Source organism: Chiloscyllium plagiosum, unplaced genomic scaffold (assembly GCF_037043375.1).
Source record: "Chiloscyllium plagiosum isolate Xiang-an unplaced genomic scaffold, Cpla_swu_hap1 HiC_scaffold_5, whole genome shotgun sequence".
NCBI lineage: Eukaryota > Metazoa > Chordata > Chondrichthyes > Orectolobiformes > Hemiscylliidae > Chiloscyllium > Chiloscyllium plagiosum.
In genome coordinates this window covers 32,988,188-33,007,997 of record NW_028270143.1, presented here as the reverse complement: position 1 = coordinate 33,007,997, position 19,810 = coordinate 32,988,188, and the positions used below count along the sequence as shown (strand labels likewise).

The following is a 19,810-nucleotide window of genomic DNA, read 5'->3' as shown; positions in this document are numbered from 1 at the left end:
ATGGCTGGAGTATAGGGATGAGATGTTATGTTGCAGTTATACAAAACCCTAGTTAGATTCCACTTAAAGCACTGTGAGCAGATATGGGCACTATACCTTAAGAAGGATGTTTTAGCCCTGGAGGGAGTTCATAAAGCAGATTTACAAGGATAATACCTGGACTTCAGTTATAAGCAGAGATTAAACAAATCAAACCTTTATTCTCAAGAATTTAGAAGGTTAAGAGGTGATCTAATTGAAGTCTTCAGGATATTAACAGGTAAAGATAAAATAGATAAAGAAAAACAATTTCCACTGGTCAAAGACTCTGGAACCAGGGGCATAGTTTAAAAATTAGGGCCGAGCCATTCAGGAATAATGTTAGAAAGGATTTCTGTAAAGAGTAATGGAGGTTTGGAACTCTCTTCCTCAAACGGCAATTTTTGCTACTTCAGTTGTTAAGTTTAAGTCTGAGATAGACATTTTTTAATTCAGTAAGGGTGTCAAGAGTTATGGGCACAAGGCAGGCATATGGAATTAGACCATGATCTTATTGAATGGCAATGCAGGGCACAAGGGGGTGAATTGTCTCATCCTGGTCCTGTGTTCCAATATGAAGGATATGGAGTCAGAAACTAAATGTGGGGTTAGTTAGGATGTTGAAGGGGGGAACAACCAGAGTCATCCTCTGACAATGGGTGGAGAAATGGAAGAAACTTGCACAGGGGTATCAAACTTTGAAGCAGACTGGAAATGGTGGCTTTAGTTTTCCCAATATTTAACAAATGGAATTGTTGGATGTTGGACAAACAATAGTGCAACAGTATTGGGAGTATCGAGAGAGCTAGGGCAGAAGTAAAGGTGGTCCAAGATAATGTCCATGAAGAAGTTGACCTTATATCAGTATTTACTAATTGTTATCAGAATTACATTCAGAATAATATGGTCATTGTATTTAAATCTTTCATACTTTAATGTGATATATCTATTGATGAGGCATGTTGTTACTTATAGTTTCGCTTTGCAGATCGATTGGACATCCTGTTGTTAACAGTAGGACTGATCTGTGCAATACTACATGGAGTTGCTTTGCCCCTCATGATCATTGTTTTTGGAGAAATGACTGACAGTTTTGTCAGAAGTGGTATCGTGCCTAACATCTCCACTGCAGGTACTGAAAATGCTTTGATGCTTCATTCAGTTAAAAAAAAGAAATTATTAACTTTAAAGCACTTTTATCACCCAGAGATAATTGGTGAACAGATAAACTTTTCACTTGGCAAACTTTGAATCCTATCTTTGCTCTTCCTGCATTATAATGTTTTGTAAAAGCAACATGGTCTGAGTGTATTTAACACAAGTGGACTAACGTCTGATCCCAGTTCCTTCCAATTTCGCATTATGGATGAGGCTAAGAGTGTTAATGGTGCTACCATCTTTACACCATGCAAAGTAGATTAATCCAAGTGAACGTATTGTTCAGCTAAAACCTCTACCAAAGACACTTTTAACCATTACAGGAATTCAGTTACTGTTACTAGCTTTGGACTTAGTTCTCTATTTCAAGATAAAATATATCAGTAAAAGAATATCGCCTCAGAAACAACTTACCAAAATGTGATATAACAGGAAACAATTGGGTGATTGACTAGCATCAATAGTCTCTGTTGATTTGCCAAGTGATTTTAATCAGGACACATTATTTACAGCTGAAGAATACAATTAGGAAACTCCCTTTTATAATACTTAACATTTTGATCACACAGCATTGCCCTTTGATGTGAAGGGCACTGCTTGTCACAGGCCACTCAAGTGTTTCCTTTCTTCCTGGTGGTGGAAATCTGAATAAAGATTCGTGCACCTTGTGTCTTTCACTGTGTCTCACACCTGCACACACACACAAAAAAAAGAAGTGTCTGACTTCTGTTAAAAAAAAGAAAAAAATAATACTTGACATCCATATTAAGTTGTTAAAAAGAGAGAGGCCTGGCAGGTGATCTGTTGCAGCTGTAGTATGTGGGTGTTGGTAGATCCTGGTGCGATCTGCAGCAAGTGTTGGCTGCTTGAGGAATTTCAGCTCAGAGTTGATGTGCTGCAGACACTGTGACTCATCATGGAAGGGTTGAATTACCAGGACACTGTGTTTCAGGATGCAGCCCTTAGAATAATTGCAGGGACATGTGATCATGAGTGAGGTAGATATGGGAATCCAAGATTTAACTGTGAAAGAGCTTCAGCCAGTGCTTTTGACCAAAGGTATGAAATTCTTACTCCTGGTGTAGATAAGGCACAGACTGCAGGGACAATGAGCAAACTGCCCACAGCTCCATGGTACGGAGCACTGTTTGAGTACAGGGAGAAAAGAGAAATTGATAGTAATCGGGATAGTACAGTTAGGGGAATTGATACTGTTCTCAGCAGCAAACACAGAGAATGCCGAAAGCTAATCCACTGTAATTTTCTGCTGTTGGTTCACTGGAATTTGTGCCATTGTTATTTTGTGGTACTAAACAACATTGCCCACTGCTATTATCGTGTTGTGTATGTGATGATGCCAACCACTATGAGCCTGCGGTTGGGATAGTTTGTTGCCATTATCCTTTTTCCTTGATAGTGTTGGAGGAAAGTTAATGGTAAGACTTAAAATAAAGATGCTCTTATTTTAAACATGACTCCGCCCTTGCACTGTCTTGTGCTCCCTGCTGCTGGGATCCCCTGGCACTCACATTGCAGCTGTCACATTCCAATCCCAGCTGCCCCCTATGCCAAACACTGCCAGCTGGTCTGAAGTAGCCACCTCAATCAGGAATGCTCAGCAATGCCACAGGATAGTTAATGACCTTCTGCGCTCCTTGAATAGAAGTGCCCCACTTTTCTCTCTACTACTTCGCATTCTAACTCCGCTGCTGCATTCTAATGCATCCCAACTATCCTATCCTCCCACTACCTCCTCCCTCTCCCCGCACAATCTGTTAACCCATCCTGCCCTCTGCCGTTTATACTCCCTCACGCAAGACACCTCACTACCTTTACTGACCAATGACAGAACAGCCACCTGACTGATCATACTTCCCTTCAATGGTTCATTATTGCCAAGCATGACAAGTTGCCTGGCTATCTCTGTGCTAAAAGGTAAGGCAGAGATGCTGTAAGCATCCAAGTAAGCGTAAAGGGAATGAGTATGAAGAAAGCAAGTGAACAGCAGTGAGATACAAAATAAAAACCAAAAGAACAGTGGATGCTGTAAATCACAAACATACGCTGAAACTGCCGGAAAAGTTCAGCAGTTCTGGCAGCATCTGTGGAGAGAAACAAGAGTTAGCATTTTGGGTCGAGTGATCCTTCCTCAGAGAAGGGTGTCTTTTCCAATGCACAAAGCACCCTGTCAGCAACATTGCAATGATAGGTGGTGGTGAACTCCAAAGTACGGTAGTGAAGTGCTGAACAGCTTTATAAATGAGTTCCTCAAGTGCCATGATGATGTGATGAGGCTGGTGCAGTGCTGATGCCAACATCCATAGATATAGGGTGTAAGCAGTTGCTGCCTATGGAATGCGCCCTGAGATGTTGGGAAATGCTGACCAGATACCTGCTCAGAGTTTCATGTTGAGAATTGTTGCCATTTCCACTGCCTGGGAAAGCAGCAAACTGCATTTAAATGACACGCACTTAGGTAACGATGAGATATTAATATCTGAAAGTAAGTCCCTTGATGCTCCCTAGGAAGATGCTCATCTCACCATTTGAATCTTGGGTGAAAAGTTAATCCTTTTCTTCTTGACAACGAGAATCTCATTTTGCTACTCTTGCTATATTTTCTCAACTGATCCGCCATTGCTTATGTATTCAGGGGCTGGGAAATTTATGCCCAGTGTTCATGTGTGAACAGGATACTGAATACTAGTGAATGTTAAACCCTCACAGATGATCACCTCCTCAATAAAAGAATTTCAGCAACAGCCATTGGATACAGACAAGATAGAGACTTTGGTTGATATTTCCTCTCTGTTACCTGGATTGCAAAAACAAGAATTCTAAACCCGAATCCTAACCTCACCACAATAGTTCACAGAAACCTAAGATTTTATAAACGATATGGATTGGTGATGCAGACAACAATACATTTGTCATTTAACAATTGTCTATAATTTAAGCATTTACATTAATACACATATATCCATTGGTCTTAACAGCATTTAACAACAGTTCAACAGATGCATGTTTTGAAATACCTGGACTGGATTTGGAAGCTGACATGACACGGTAAATAGATTATGGAACTTGGAAATACGTTTACCGCAGTCACTATCCTTAACTAGAGTTGACACATCAAGTTCCTGCAATGTTTTTACCTAAATGTCTTCATTACTATAGGTTTGCCCTCTACTTTGTGGGACTTGGGTTCGCTGTCCTGATTTTTGGCAGTTTTCATGTCTCCATGTTTTTAATCGCTGGCATACGACAGACTGGAAGAATAAGACAAAAATTTTTCCATGCTATTCTTCATCAAGAAATGGCTTGGTTTGACTCAGTCCAAATAGGTGAACTAAACACAAGGCTGACAGAGTAAGTAATTGAGCTTTAAAAACTAGCTACTCTTTATGATAATCAAATACTATTAGGATTACAACATATTTATCCAGCCTAGAAAACGTCAAGTTTTAGAACTGCCTATTTTTTATAGCAGCTTAATTTGTATGCCCAATTGGCCTAACAGTACATTTAAGCATTTGATAGCCAACTTTATTACTCTACCAAAGTTATTTAATGGTCATATTCCTTTCTACATCACTTTTGTCTATTTCTATGTTAATCAGTTATTTAAATTTTCCCTCAATTACTGTTTAGATTAGATGGAAACAGGCCCTTCGGCCTAACAAGTCCACACCGACCCGCCACCCACCCATACATTTACCCCTTTATCTAACACCATGGGCAATTTAGCATTGCCAATTTACCTGACCTGCACATCTTTGGACAGTGGGAGGAAAACCATGCAGACACGGGGAGAATGTGCAAACTCCACACAGTCAGTCGCCTGAGTTGGGAATTAAACCCAGGTCTCTGGCACTGTGAGGCAGCAGTGCTAACCACCGTGCCGCCCGTGATAAGTTACTTATCACAAAATGCATGAGGGAAACATTTCACTGCTTTCTCTGAAACTGCTGTCATATATAGAGGTACCAAAGATGGGTCTTTAAATCAGAGCATCAAAGTTATATACCTGATCTTTTGATGTTGTTGATAAAGAAATAGGCAAATATGTTTGATGTCTCTGTTGTAACAAGATGGAAAAAGACACACCCTGTCATACAAGATCTTATCAGACTTTTTGTAGTTGCTACATCAGTATTTCTTGGTAGCATTTAAGCTATGAACAAACATTTTATATAACTATGAAAATTGTATTCATAGTATTAATTTAATGTGACATTCTTTCAGTTACATAATTATACTGATGACAGTAATTGATTCTGTGTCTTTTATATTAACAGTGATATAAATACTGTTAAAGACGGTCTTGGAGACAAGTTCAGCATATTCACTCAGTTATTTAGCACTTTTGTGGCAGGGTTTACTATTGGATTTGTCTATGGATGGAAGCTTACACTGGTCATATTGGCAGTGTCTCCCCTTATCATGGTCTCAGTAGCAGCATGGACAAAGGTAAAAGCATAGCATATATTTTCAATAAGTTTAATACCTGATCAGAGCAAAATGGACCCAGTATGAGATGAAGGTTATTATTTTATGTTTATAAAGTTAATAACTTTTTAAGTAATAACTTATAAATTTAAACCAATTTTAATTCTGGAATAGCTTCTGCAATAATTGTTTTAAATAAGGAATTGGTCAAACAACAGGAGAAAGACAGGTTATGAAATTTGGTGTATTAACTTTTTATCAGATCAAAAACAGTTGAATAAAGTCAGAAACATAAAAGACAGGAGAAAGAATCAACAGATACACCAAACATTGAGAGCAGTTACAGTGTCTAATATACTGAAAATTGTTCAATAGAAAACTTGTGGCATAGAAGTTCATGGAGATAATTCTGACCTTGATCAATCTCAATTTTTATTTGTACTGACTTTGATAGAAATGAGAATCCTAAGAAATGAATAAAGTTGGCTGATCCATATCACCCATATTACATTCTCACCCAAATTAAAAATTCAGTGTCCCCATACCTGATTAACCCGACATGTAAAGAACAAATATTCCAGTTATTTGGGGGTTGCAGAGGGGTAAAGAAACACAACCAAAAAGGAGGAAAAAAACATTGGTTTCAACAAATATGAAATTTAAAACACACAGCAAATTCAAATGAAACATGCTGGTGACTAGAAAAATACTTGAAGTTGAATATTATCCATAATGTAGAGGTGCTGGTGTTGGACTGGGGCGGACAAAGTCAGAAATCACATGACACCAGGTTTTAGACGAACAGGTAGATTTGAAATCCCAAGCTTTCAGACTGTATCCCCTTTGTAGTGTGATTTATAAATAGTATCAGCAGCTTCAATTATATAAACCAAAAAAATGCTTAATTTTCAATGTTTTTGGTTATTGTAGCTTTATGGAATGTAAATAGGTCCTGAGTATTTAATACATTTCATGTTCTATAATTGTCAACACTATAATGTTTTATTAAACTAATGTACTTTATTAAACTAAATAACATGAAATTGAAATTCATTCATATTACCTGATGCACATAGTAATTAGCTTGATTTGCCCAAGTTATGTCAAATATAACAGATAGTGGCATAAATTATACCCAGATTACTCTACGTGGTGGAAATATTTATAAATGCTATGGAGAAGGTTCTGAAATATAATTTTAAAATAGACCTTTAGTATAATGTATATTCTGTGAGATACAGAATATCCTAGATTTCATACAGCACCTTTGCTAGACATTAGGAAAAAATGACAGCACATATACTCAGTGAAATGCCGGCGCTGAGACTTGGGTAGCTTTGTAGATTTGACACTAAGTATTTCTAACTAGTTCGGAACAGAAACCAACAAACTCAAACTGTCTGAAGCCACATTGACAAAACAGTAGACTAAATTCAAAATGTAGTGATCAAATTTCATATTAATTTGTTTGAACTGCATCTTGAATACAGTGTTTTCTCAGGGCCATGAAGAGACTGAACTGAGAAGGTAAGGGAAGAGTTATGGGTATGGCAGGTGAGGGATTATTGATCGAGAAACAAGTGTTTCCCCAAGGTCCTGCTGAAATACTAGCAGGCCCTCTTTTACATGTTTTATCCAATTTCTTCCTTGACAGCTAGTTTGAGTGACCAGGAGAAAGTGAGGATTGCAGATGCTGGAGGTCAGAGTCAAAACGTGTGGCACTGCAAAAGCACAGCCAGTCAGGCAACATCCAAGGAGCAGGAGAGTCGATATTTCGAGCATATGCCCTCCATGAGAAGTGTGGAGGGGCCCAATAGGGCTGAGATATAAACAAGAGGTGGGGTAGAGCTAGGGGGAAGGTAGCTTGGAAGGTGATAGGTCGATGCAGGTGGGGGTGACAGTGCTAGGTCAGAGAGGAGGGTGGAGCAGATAGATGGGAAGGAAGTTGGACAGGTAGGACAGTTCAAGAGGGCGGTGCCGAGTTGGAGGGTTGGATCTGGGATAAGGTGGGGAGGAGGGGAGATGAGGAAATTAGTGAAATTGACATTGATGCCGTGTGGTTGGAGGATCCAAAAGCGGAAGATGAGGCGTTCTTCCTCCAGTTGTCTGGTGGCTAGGATTTAGAGGTGAAGGGGGAGGGAGAGTTGAAGTGGTCGGCCATAGGGTGATGGGGTTATTTGTTGCATGTGTCCCGGAGATGTTCTCTGAAATTTTCCGCAACTGACAAACTGACTTCCCATTTGGAGAGAAAGCACGGAGGAGAGGACTGTAACTGTGGAGCTGAGAGGGGTGAAAGTCGGGTGGGAAATTTGACCTGGGGTGGTGAGGAGGAGATCAAAGATGGGAGATCAAAGCTGGAGAGACTGAAGTGAAGCTTTTAAAATACAGACCAATGTGAAAAGCATAAATACCAAAGTTCATCATTGGCTCCAAGTTGATTTAATTTTTTTGAGCTGGAGGAAACATTTCAGCACATTGTGGCCAACAGGAAATGCTGTAAAGACACTTACCTTGTAGACCTGGCTTTTTCTGACTCACTTGCACTGTGAAATCATCTGAAACTGGAGTCATCTTCTCTCCTTAAATAATTTAAATAACACATTTGGAATACTGTGCACAGTTTTGGGCCACATATCTCAGGAAGGATATTACTGACCTTGGAGCGTGTTCAGAGGAGGTTCATGAGAATGGTCCCAGGAATGAAAAGCTTAACATGTGGGAAAAGTTTGAGGACTCTAGGTCAATACTTGATGGAGTTCAGAAGGATGAGGGGGGATCTAATCGAAACTTACAGGATACTGAATGGCCTGGACAGAGTAGACGTTGGAAAGATGTTTCCATTGGTAGGAGAGACTAGGATCCAAGGGCACATCCTTAAAGCAAAGGGAAGATCTTTTAGGACGGAGATAAGGAGAAACTTCTTCAGCCAGAGAGTGGTGAATCTGTGGAAGTCACTGCCACAGAAGGCTGTGGAGGCCAGGTCTTTGAATATACTAAAGACAGAGGTAGATAAGTTCTTGAGTATCAAGGGAAACAAAGGTTAAGGAGAGAAAGCAGGAGAATGGGGTTGCGAAACTTATCAGCCACGATTGAATAGCTGAGTAGACTTGATGGGTTGAATAAACTAAATCCTGCTCCTGTGTCTTATGGTCTTATGGAACTCCTGAGAGTGGAATGTTTGTCTTCCAGTCTACCTCAGATTACCTTACAAGAAGAAGGTGTCACAAAGTTTTGGACAACATGTGGAACTAGCTGTCTCACATTGCTATTATGCAATAAACCCATGAGTGTTTTTCTCCACTAATGGGATGCCACTGTCAAGCCAAACATCTGTGTGGCTACAGTAAATGCTGATCTGACCAATGTTTCAATACAGGTGGGAATGATGGGAGTGTTGGCTGTATGTCTCAACAAGTGGCAGACCATATCAAACAATGTGTCCAATTGGCCATCTGCAGCTGGCAACGTGTCACTTGTGCTTAACCAGCCCATCTACTTTTAGATGTGATTCTATTATTACTAATAGTGTACTGAATAATCCAAACCATGTAAGAGTTACACTGGAAACCATTTTAGGATTACCAGTTGGGCTCAAAGTGTGGTGCATTTACGAATGCTGGAAGCTATATATATATAAATAAACAGGACCTGTTTCATGTAGGAAAAAGTACTTTGCACACACGCTACAGCTTTTTCATTAAAAAAAGGTTATGGAGATAGTCTCTGCTATATCATCAGCAGAGTGGCAACACCCCGACCAATCAGAATCAACCTGCCTGGTCTGAGAATTAAGATTGACAGTTAACTATTGTTGCTGCACTGTCAGGTCACTGATGACTCCACCAGTGAACACACTTTCCACATGCAGTACTAAATGGTGTATTTTTCTCAAGTCTGTTCCTTGCATCTTAATTCTGCTGATTGCAAGATTAAAAGCTTTGATCTGTTGTCTCCTTTTAGCAAAGTTAAGTTCTGCCCTCCCATGCAATGACAATAATTTAATCTTCCAAATTTAATTAAGTGCAGTTTCATTCATTTTGGATATGACTTATCACCATCTGTTATATTGAAACAGATCTTGACAATACTGACCGGGAAGGAACTGGAAGCTTATGCTAAAGCAGGGGCAGTGGCTGAAGAAGTTCTAATGGGAATAAGAACAGTCTTTGCCTTCAACGGACAACAAAAAGCACTAACAAAGTAAGTTTCATTGTGAGTTAACCTGTAGCAACTCTGATATTGTGATGTGCAAATAAATGAAAACTGCACAAGATTCTATTTTCAGAAAACATACTTTATTTGACAATTTTTAAAAAATACATTACATAACAGTACAAATTTGACATTACATAAGGTTCTGCATAGAATTGCTACTTTCAGTGAGCCATGTTCAACATCCTGTGCTGCCAACAGCACAAGAACCTTTAAATAGTTTACAATCATTGTGTACATGACTTACACAGAAAGATGTACAACTGCGTTTTATATTTAAGAGTAAAGAACAAAGAACAAAGAAAATTTACAGCCCAGGAACAGGCCCTTCGGCCTTCCAAGCCTGAGCCGATCCAAATGTACTGTCTAAACCTGTCGGTCAATTCCTAAGCATCTGTATCCCTCTGCTCCCCACCTACTCACTCATCTTAAATGAATCTACCGTGCCTGCTTCTACCACCACTGCTGGCAATGCATTCCAGATGCCCACCACCCTCTGTGAAGTACTTGCCACATGTATCCTCCTTAAACTTTCCACCTCTCACCTTGAAAGTGTGACCTCTTGTTATGGAATCCTTCACCCTGGGAAAAAAGTTTGTTTCTATCCACCTTGTCTCTACCCTTCATGATTTTGTAAACCTCAATCAGGTCCCCCTCAATCTCCTTTTTTCTAATGAAAATAAACCTATCCTACTTAACCTCTCTTCATAGCTAGCACCTTCCATACAGGCAACATCCTCGTAAACCTTCTCTGCACCCTCTCCAAAGCATCCACATCCTTTCGGCAATGTGGTAACCAGAACGACACAATATTCCAAATGCAGCCGAACCAACGTCCTGTACAATTTTAACATGACTTGCCAGCTCTTATACTCAACACCCCGTCCAATGAAGGCAAGCATACTATATGCCTTCTTGACCACTCTATCCACCTGTGCAGCAACCTTCAGGGTACAATAGACCTGCACTCCCAGATCTCTCTGCTCATCAACTTTTCCCAAGACTCTTCCATTCATTGTATAATTCACTCTAGAATTAGTCTTGCCTAAATGTATCACCTCACATTTGTCTGGATTGAAATCCATCTGCCACTTTTCCGCCCAATTCTCCAGTCTATCTATATCCTCCTGTGTTCCTTGACAGTCCCTTATGCTTTGTGCTACTCCACCAATTTCGTGCCATGAACATTTTAATGAACAATAACAATTTTTAATAAATTATCAACTATAAAACACTTTAAAGTCATTATGGTCATTCATTATTTTTAATTATTTCAGATATGAAGCCAACTTAAAGCAGGCTAAAGATGCTGGAATAAAGAGAGCTGTCACCACAAGTATTTCCATAGGACTTCAGAACTTTTTAATTTATGCTTCCTATGCTCTTGCATTTTGGTATGGGTCCAAACTAGTTGTTGATGAACCTGAAAATTATTCAATTGGACGAGTTTTGATTGTGAGTATGGTATTTTGTTACTTTTGTCATTTTGCAGAATATGTGACATTAGGATTGGAGTAATGTTCTCTACCATTTCTGGTTGCTATGCACTGCGGTCTATGCACCAGCCTTCAAGACTGCTGTGTAACTGTACCTGAATGTACCTTAAAGGGAACATTGCTTGTATGCGGCCTATTTGTTCACTATGCAGAACATCCTTAACTGTTGAGCATCCACACACCTTCAAAGCAACATTGCTTTGGAGTCTTCCACTTGGACAGTTCACATTTTGTATTATTCTGCTCACTTATTTTAACAAGTAGGAGAATTGGAAGCAGGAAACTTCAGTCCCCCAAATTTGTATAGAAGGTGGTGGAAATAAAGAAAAGAGATGAAGTTACTAATGTAGGTTTAAGAGGATCTGCTGTTCTTTCATGGAGATTGTTCATCTTTATGAATTCTTTCATACGTACATAAATTTGGGCACCTGCTCCAGAGATGTGTAATAACGTCTCTGAACTGGTTGATCAGAAAATATCTAAGTCTGGGGGGACTGGGTTTTCATAGTCTGTGCTTAATAACCTCCAATTCTTCTCTGATGCCAGCTGGATTATACCACAAGCTGTACCCAGCTATTTGAGTTCGTAGGCAGAAATTTTATTTCACCAACCAGACCTCATGTGGGCATCTGACAACAAAATCCTGATTACAGGAGAAGCGGGCATTAATGCCCCACCTCTGAGTTTTCTGACCAGTCATTGAGTGCAGAGATCATAACAACCTGCACTTCTCAATGGAAGAATTATTTAAAAGGACTCCAGCAGAATCAGAGTCTGAGTGGCTTCCTGAGGCTTCAGCATGCGCAAGAATCAAAACACAACATGGGAAAGCTGCTTGCTGGCTCTCTTTTTTCCTGGAAATCCTGGGGCAGCTGTGAGAACCTACAGAGAGGTACTGTTTTCCAAAAGAACAAACAAGCATACAGCAGGAAATAGCAGATGAAATGACCAGCAAGAGCTGGTCCCTCGCATGGGGTCAGAGTGCTGCAAGTGGTTCATTGACGTCATGAGGGCCAGAAAGGTGAATGAAATCCAGCTTGCATAATAGTAAAACAAGCAGCTGAAGCCAAATGGAGCACATGTAATAGGTACCGGATTCTTTATTTCTTTAAACAGAGTTGTGTACACATTGAGTGTAGGGGTTGGCACATCAACTCGCAATTGTAAAGGACATTGGTGAGACTACTTTTGGAGTGCTGGTTGCTATTATAGGAAGGATATTATTAAATTGGAGAGGATTCAGAAAATATTTGCAAAGATGTTACCAGGACTGTAGGTTTGAGTTATAAGAAGAGACTGGAGCATTAGAGGTTGAGGGGTGACCTTATAAAGGTTTATAAAATCATGACAGACAAGGATAATAGCAAAGGTCTTTTGCCTAGAGTGGGGAAGAGAGCATATTTTTAAGATGAGAAGAAAGATTTAAAAGGGACCCTGAGGTGTAACTTTTTCACCCAGGGGGTGGTTTATATATGGAATGAACTACCAGAGGAAGCGATAGATGCTGGTACAGTTATAACAATGAAAAGATATTTGGACAGGAACTTGAATACAAAAGGTTTAGAGGGATAAGTTAAGAGAAGGGAAAGGAGGAGGAGAGGAGCAGGATAAGAAAGACTTTAATGTCTCCAGATTGCCTGTAACTACCATATAAATAATAGAAATACTTAATAAAGTGAAAGCACACTCTGAAGAAGTCTTGCAGATAAGACTTTGTCACAGGGTGCAGATCCAGGCTTGAAAGATTTTAAAGCCTGTCAGGGCTTCTGGATAATCCAAGATGGAGGATAGGAAAAGATTTTAGCTGTAAGAGCTGCTCCTTTTTTTGAGGTATTTTCAGTGCTGGAGCTAACTTTCTCGAATTCTAGGAAGAGTAATTATTGTTCTATTGTTACATTGTTTTGGAACTTTGGGGGAAAAAAAAGACCAAAACAATGGCACTTTAAAAAGGAGGAAGAGAGACAAGGGCAGTGATTCAAATGGAGAAAGAAATCTGCACTGCCTGAGCCAGCAGTAACTTGCACAGCTACTGCCTTTGTTGTTTAGTTTCAAGTACCTTTTATACTTGATTTGGAGATGCCGGTGTTGGACTGGGGTGTACAAAGTTAAAAATCACACAACACCAGGTTTAGTCCAACAGGTTTATTTGGAAGCACTAGCTCTCGGAGCTCTGCTCCTTCATCAGATGGTTGTGGAGTATAAGATCGTAAGACGCAGAATTTATAGCAAAATGTTGGAAGCTACAGCTTCCAAATAAACCTGTTGGGCTATAACTTGGTGTTGTGTGATTTTTCACCTTATATATTTGAGTAATAGTCAAATTGTTTGACTGCTTTTTAAGGTTGAATTTATGAGGTTGACTATTACATGGATGCTACTTTTGAGGGGCTGAAATTCATGCCAGTCAAAATTCCTACCATATCATTAGCAGAAGGCCAACTGATCTCTAAACAAATAAAGAAATGTACATCTCTATGAAAGAAAAAATGAATTATGGTAGTTCTGAAAACCTGGAGCAGAGCACAACAGCCACTGGACTGGAAGACTGGAAGACTGGAAGACTGGGACTCAGGCGACTGACTGTGTGGAGTTTGCACGTTCTCCCTGTGTCTGCGTGGGTTTCCTCCGGGTGCTCCGGTTTCCTCCCACAGTCCAAAGATGTGCAGGTCAGGTGAATTGGCCATGCTAAATTGCCCTTAGTGTTAGGTAATAAGGGGTAAATGTAGGGGTATGGGTGGGTTGCGCTTCGGCGGGTCGGTGTGGACTTGTTGGGCCGAAGGGCATCTTTCCACACTGTAATTAATCTAATCTAAGTAATCTAATCTAAGTAATCTAATCTAATCTAATCTAAAACAACCAGCAGACTGGATAGTTGGAGCGGGACATGTCATAAATATTGATCTGTTACCTGTGAAGAGCTAGGGTTGACTTTTACATGAGATACATGGAAAATTCCAGATTATTGGGCCAAAATATAGGGCATCAACTTTTACATGAGATTGACTATTACTTGAGGATCTCTAGACATCGAAGTTCTTCTAAGAAAAATAAACATACAACGAATTTCACAGCTGACCTTGGAGAAACCTATGTGTCAACACACACAGCAAGGGAGTACCTGAGGGCTTTTTTAAAAAGTGTAATCTTCCTGTTTTACTTTTGCAAATCTACAATAGCAAGTAGAACATAGAACATAGAACAATACAGCACAGAACAGGCCCTTCGGCCCACGATGTTGTGCCGAACATTTGTCCTAGCTTAAGCACCTATCCATGTACCTATCCAATTGCCGCTTAAAGGTCACCAATGATTCTGACTCTGCCACTCCCACAGGCAGCGCATTCCATGCCCTCACCACTGTCTAGGTAAAGAACCTACCCCTGACATCCCCTCTATACCTTCCACCCTTCACCTTAAATTTGTGTCCTCTTGTAACACTCTGTTGTACCCGGGGGAAAAGTCTCTGACTGTCTATTCTATCTATTCCCCTGATCATCTTATAAACCTCTATCAAGTCACCCCTCATCCTTCTCCGTTCCAATGAGAAAAGGCCTAGCACTCTCAACCTATCCTCGTACGACCTATCCTCCATTCCAGGCAACATCCTGGTAAATCTCCTCTGCACCCTCTCCAAAGCTTCCACATCTTGCCTAAAATAAGGTGACCAGAACTGCACACAGTACTCCAAATGTGGCCTTACCAAGGTCCTATACAGCTGCAACATCACCTCATGACTCTTGAATTCAATCCCTCTGCTAATGAATGCTAATACACCATCGGCCTTCTTACAAGCTCTATCCACCTGAGTAAGAGGATTTCCTTATTCCTGAAGAAGGGCTTATGCCCGAAACGTCGATTCTCCTGTCCCTTGGATGCTGCCTGACCTGCTGCGCTTTTCCAGCAACACATTTTCAGCTCTATCCACCTGAGTGGCAACTTTCAAAGATCTATGAACATAGACCCCAAGATCCCTCTGCTCCTCCACCTTACTAAGAACCCTACCATTAACCCTGTATTCCGCATTCTTATTTGTCCTTCCAAAGTGGACAACCTCACACTTGGCAGGGTTGAACTCCATCTGCCACTCCTCAGCCCAGCTCTGCATCATATCTAAGTCCCTTTGCAGCCGACAACAGCCCTCCTCACTATCCACAACTCCACCAATCTTCGTATCGTCTGCAAATTTACTGACCTACCCTTCGACTCCCTCTTCCAAGTCATTAATAAAAATTACAAACAGCAGAGGACCCAGAACTGATCCCTGCAGAACTCCACTTGTAACTGGGCTCCAGGCTGAATATTTACCATCTACCACCACTCTCTGACTTCGACCGGTTAGCCAGTTCTCTATCCAACTGGCCAAACTTCCCACTATCCCATGCCTCCTGACTTTCCGCATAAGCCTACCATGGGGAACCTTATCAAATGCCTTACTAAAATCCATGTACACTACATCCACTGCTCTACCCTCATCCACATGCTTAGTCACCTCAAAGAATTCAATAAGACTTGTAAGGCAAGACCTACCCCTCACAAATCCGTGCTGGCTGTCCCTAATCAAGCAGTGTCTTTCCAGATACTCATAAATCCTATCTCTCAGTACCCTTTCCATTACTTTGCCTACCACTGAAGTAAGACTAACTACCCTGTAATTCCCGGGGTTATCCCTATTCCCTTTTTTGAACAGGGGCACAACATTCGCCACTCTCCAGTCCCCTGGCACCACCCCCATTGACAGTGAAGACGAAAAGATCATTGCCAACAGTTCTGCAATTTCCTCTCTTGCTTCCCACATAATCCTAGGATATATCCCGTCAGGCCCAGGGGGCTTGTCTATCCTCAAGTTTTTCAAAATGCCCAACACACCTTCCTTCCTAACAAGTATCTCCTCTAGCTTACCAGTCCGTTTCATACTCTCCTCTTCAACAATACGGTCCCTCTCATTTGTAAATACTGAAGAAAAGTACTCATTCAAGACCGCTCCTATCTCTTCCAACTTAATACACAGTCTCCCACTACTCTCCTTGATCGGACCTACCCTCATTCTCGTCATTCTCATGTTTCTCACATACGCATAAAAGGCCTTGGGGTTATCCTTGATCCTACCTGCCAAAGATTTTTCATGCCCTCTCTTAGCTCTCCTAATCCCTTTCTTCAGCTCCTTCCTGGCAATCCTGTATCCCTCCAACGCTCTGTCTGACCTTTGTTTCCTCAACCTTATGTATGCCTCCTTCTTCCTCCTTACAAGACATTCAACCTCCCTCGTCAACCAAGGTTCCCTCACATGACCATCTCTTTCCTGCCTGACAGGTACATACATATCAAGGACACGTCGTATCTGTTCCTTGAAAAAGTTCCACATTTCAATGACATCTTTCCCTGACAGCCTGTGCTCCCAATTTATGCTCCTCAGATGCTGTCTTGCAGCATTGTATTTACCCTTTCCCCAATTGTAAAACCTGCCCTGTTGCATACACCTATCTCTCTCCATAACCAAGGTGAAAGTCACAGAATTGTGGTCACCATCACCAAAATGCTCACCCACTTACAAGCCCATCACTTGTCCCGGTTCGTTACCAAGTACCAAATCCAATATGGCCTCCCCTCTGGTCGGACAATCTACATACTGAGTTAGAAAAGCTACCTGGACACACTGCACAAACACCGCCCCGTCCAATCTACTTGATCTAAAGAGCTTCTAATCAATATTTTGATTGGAAGTAGAGTGAAGTAGAGTGAGGTTTTTTTTGATTGTATGTTGTTATTGAAATCTGTCTCTGGATTGAACTTTAAAAATATAAAAACGAAGTTACTACGTTAGTCTGGAGCAGTGTTTTTTGGAACAGGAAGACTGCGTTATTTTCTGGTCTGCATATTGTTAAGGTTATTATTGGAGTGATGTCCTCTTTTTGTTGGATGTGGGAGATTAGGGAGAGTTTCCATGTTACTGATGATAATGTCTGCAGGACGTGTCTTTAGTTGCAAATCCTATCGGACTGCATGGATCGGTTGGAGCGGCAGGTAGAGGCAATAAGGAATTTACAGGAGCTGGGGGTGTGATAGATGGCAGTTTCAGGGAAGGAGATGTATCTTCAGTTTAATCAGGTAGATGGCTGACCTCCAGAAAAGGTAAGAGAGGGAGGCAGGTAGTTTAGGAGTCTCCTGTGGCTCCCAGTGCCACGAGTTAGTGAAGGTAGGAATAGGAGGATGGAGCAGATGAATGCGTAGCTGAGCAGTTGATGCAGGGTAGAAAGATTCACAGTTTTGGATCATTCAAATGTATTCTGGGGTAGAAGTGACCTGAATAAGAAGGGTGGATTGCACTTGAATTGGAAGGGGACTAATATACTGGCTGGGAGATTTGCGAGAGCTGCTCAGGAAGATTAAAACTAGTAAGGTTGGGGTGGGATGGGGGTTCTTGGTTGTGAAACAGGGAGATTGTGAGGAAAGAGAGCAGTCTCAGACTAGTACAGTTTGGAAAAAGACTAAGTCAAATAATCAGGGCAGGAACAAAGTAGAGAACGAGATAGGATAGACAAAATTAAACTATTTATTTTGATGCAAGAGGTCTAACAGGTCAAGCAGTTGAACTCAGGGTATGGTTAGGAAGATGGGACTGGGATATAATAGCAATTACAGAGACGTGAATCAGGGATGGGCAGGGCTGGCAGCTTAATGATCTAAGGAAGGGTAGAGGGGGGAGGGGCATTTTTGATTAGGGATAACATTATAGCTGTATTTAGGGAGGATATTCCTGGAAATATGTCCAGTGAAGTTACTTGGGTGTGGAACTGAGAATTAAGAAAAGTATGATCACCTTATTGGGATTGTACTATAGACCCCACAATAGTCAGTGGGAAATTGAGAAGCAAATTTTGGAAGGAGAAGTTCATTATCTGTGAAAATAATAGGGTGGTAATCGTTGGTGATTTTAACCTTCAGATTATAAACTGGGATTGCTGTAGTGTTAAGGGCTGGAGAGAGAGGAATTTAAGTGTGTAGAATAAAATTTCTGATTCTATATGTGGATGTACCTTCTACAAAAGGTGCAAAATGTAGGCAAGGCATGTGAATGAGGTATCGGTGGGGGAGCACTTTGGGGCCAGTGGCCATAATTCTATTTGTTTTAAACTCGTGATGGAAAAGGATAGACCGGGTGTAAAAGTTAAAGTTCTAAACTAGAGGAAGGCTAATTTTGACAGGATTAGGCAAGAACTTACAAATTTTCATTGGGGCTGGATGTTTGCAGGTTAAGGGATGGCTGGAAAATGGGAAGCCTTCAGAAATGAGATAACGAGAGTCTAGAGACAGTATGTTCCTGTTAGAGTGAAGGGCAAGGCTGGTAGGTGTGGAGAATGCTGGGTGACCAGAGAAATTGAGGTTTTCGTCAAGAAAAAGAAGGAAGCATATTGTCAGGTACAGACAGGAGAGATCAAGTGAATCCTGAGAGTATAAAGGCAATAGGAGTGAACTTAAGTGGGAAGTCAGGAGGGCAAAAGGAGACATGAGATAGCTTTGGCAAATAGGATTAAGGAGAATCCAAAGGGATTCGACAAATACATTAAGGGCAAAAAGGTAACTAGGGACAGAATTTGGGCCCTTTAAAGATTAGGAAGGCCACCTATGTGTGGAATCACAGGAGATAGGTGAGATAATATGAGTATTTTGTATTTACTGTGGAGAAGGAAATGAGAGTAAGAGAACATTGGGAGAAAATTAGCAACATTTTGAAAAATGTCCATATTGCATAAAAGAAGGTGGTGGATGTCTTAAAACAGATAAAGGTGGATAAGTCCCCTGGACTTGATCAGATGTACCCTAGGACTCTCTGGAAGCAGGGGAAATGATTGCGGGACCCCTTACTGAGATATTTCTATCATCGATAGTCACAGGTGAGGCACTAGAGACTGGAGGTTGGCTAACTTGGTGCAACTATTTAAGAAGGGTGGTAAGGAAAAGCCTTACTATAGACTGCTGACCCTGACATCAGTGGTGCGCAAGTTGTTGGAGGCAATCCTGAGGGACAAAATGCACATGTATTTGGAAAGGCAGGGACTGGTTCACGATAGTCAACATGGCTTTGTGTGTGGGTAATCGTGTATCAATAACTTGATTGAGTTTTTTGAAGAAGTAATGAAGAGATTGATGAAGGTAGAGGGATGGATGTGATCTATATGAACTGGTTAGCAAGGTTAGATCACATGGAATACAGGGAGAACTAGCTATTTGGATACAGAACTGGCTCAAAGGTAGAAGACCGAGGGTGGTGGTGGAGGGTTGCTTTTCAGACTGGAGGCCTGTGACCAGTGGAGTGCCACAAGGATCGATGTTGAGTCCACTTTTCATCATTTATATAAATGATTTGGATATGAACATAGGAAGTATTGTTAGTAAATGTGCAGTTGACACCAAAATTGGAGGTGTAGTGAACAGTGAAGAAGGTTACCTCGGATTACAACAGGGCCTTGATCAGGTGG

At 40.9% G+C, this 19,810-nt stretch overlaps 1 protein-coding gene across 5 annotated transcripts in view; it reads left to right on the top strand.

Moving 5' to 3' along the window:
* Positions 1–19,810, top strand: part of abcb5 (ATP binding cassette subfamily B member 5) — a 101,289-nt gene that overhangs the window by 11,495 nt on the left and 69,984 nt on the right. For 3 of the 5 annotated variants that reach the window (XM_087987084.1, XM_087987087.1, XM_087987086.1), the window contains 6 exons: positions 994–1,150; positions 4,173–4,242; positions 4,354–4,545; positions 5,475–5,646; positions 9,701–9,825; positions 11,115–11,292. In XM_087987084.1, coding sequence (XP_087843210.1) covers positions 994–1,150; positions 4,173–4,242; positions 4,354–4,545; positions 5,475–5,646; positions 9,701–9,825; positions 11,115–11,292 — 894 coding nt within the window. The remainder of the gene's footprint in view (positions 1–993; positions 1,151–4,172; positions 4,243–4,353; positions 4,546–5,474; positions 5,647–9,700; positions 9,826–11,114; positions 11,293–19,810) is intronic. The other 2 variants (XM_087987085.1, XM_043689795.2) reach the window with 2 other exon arrangements.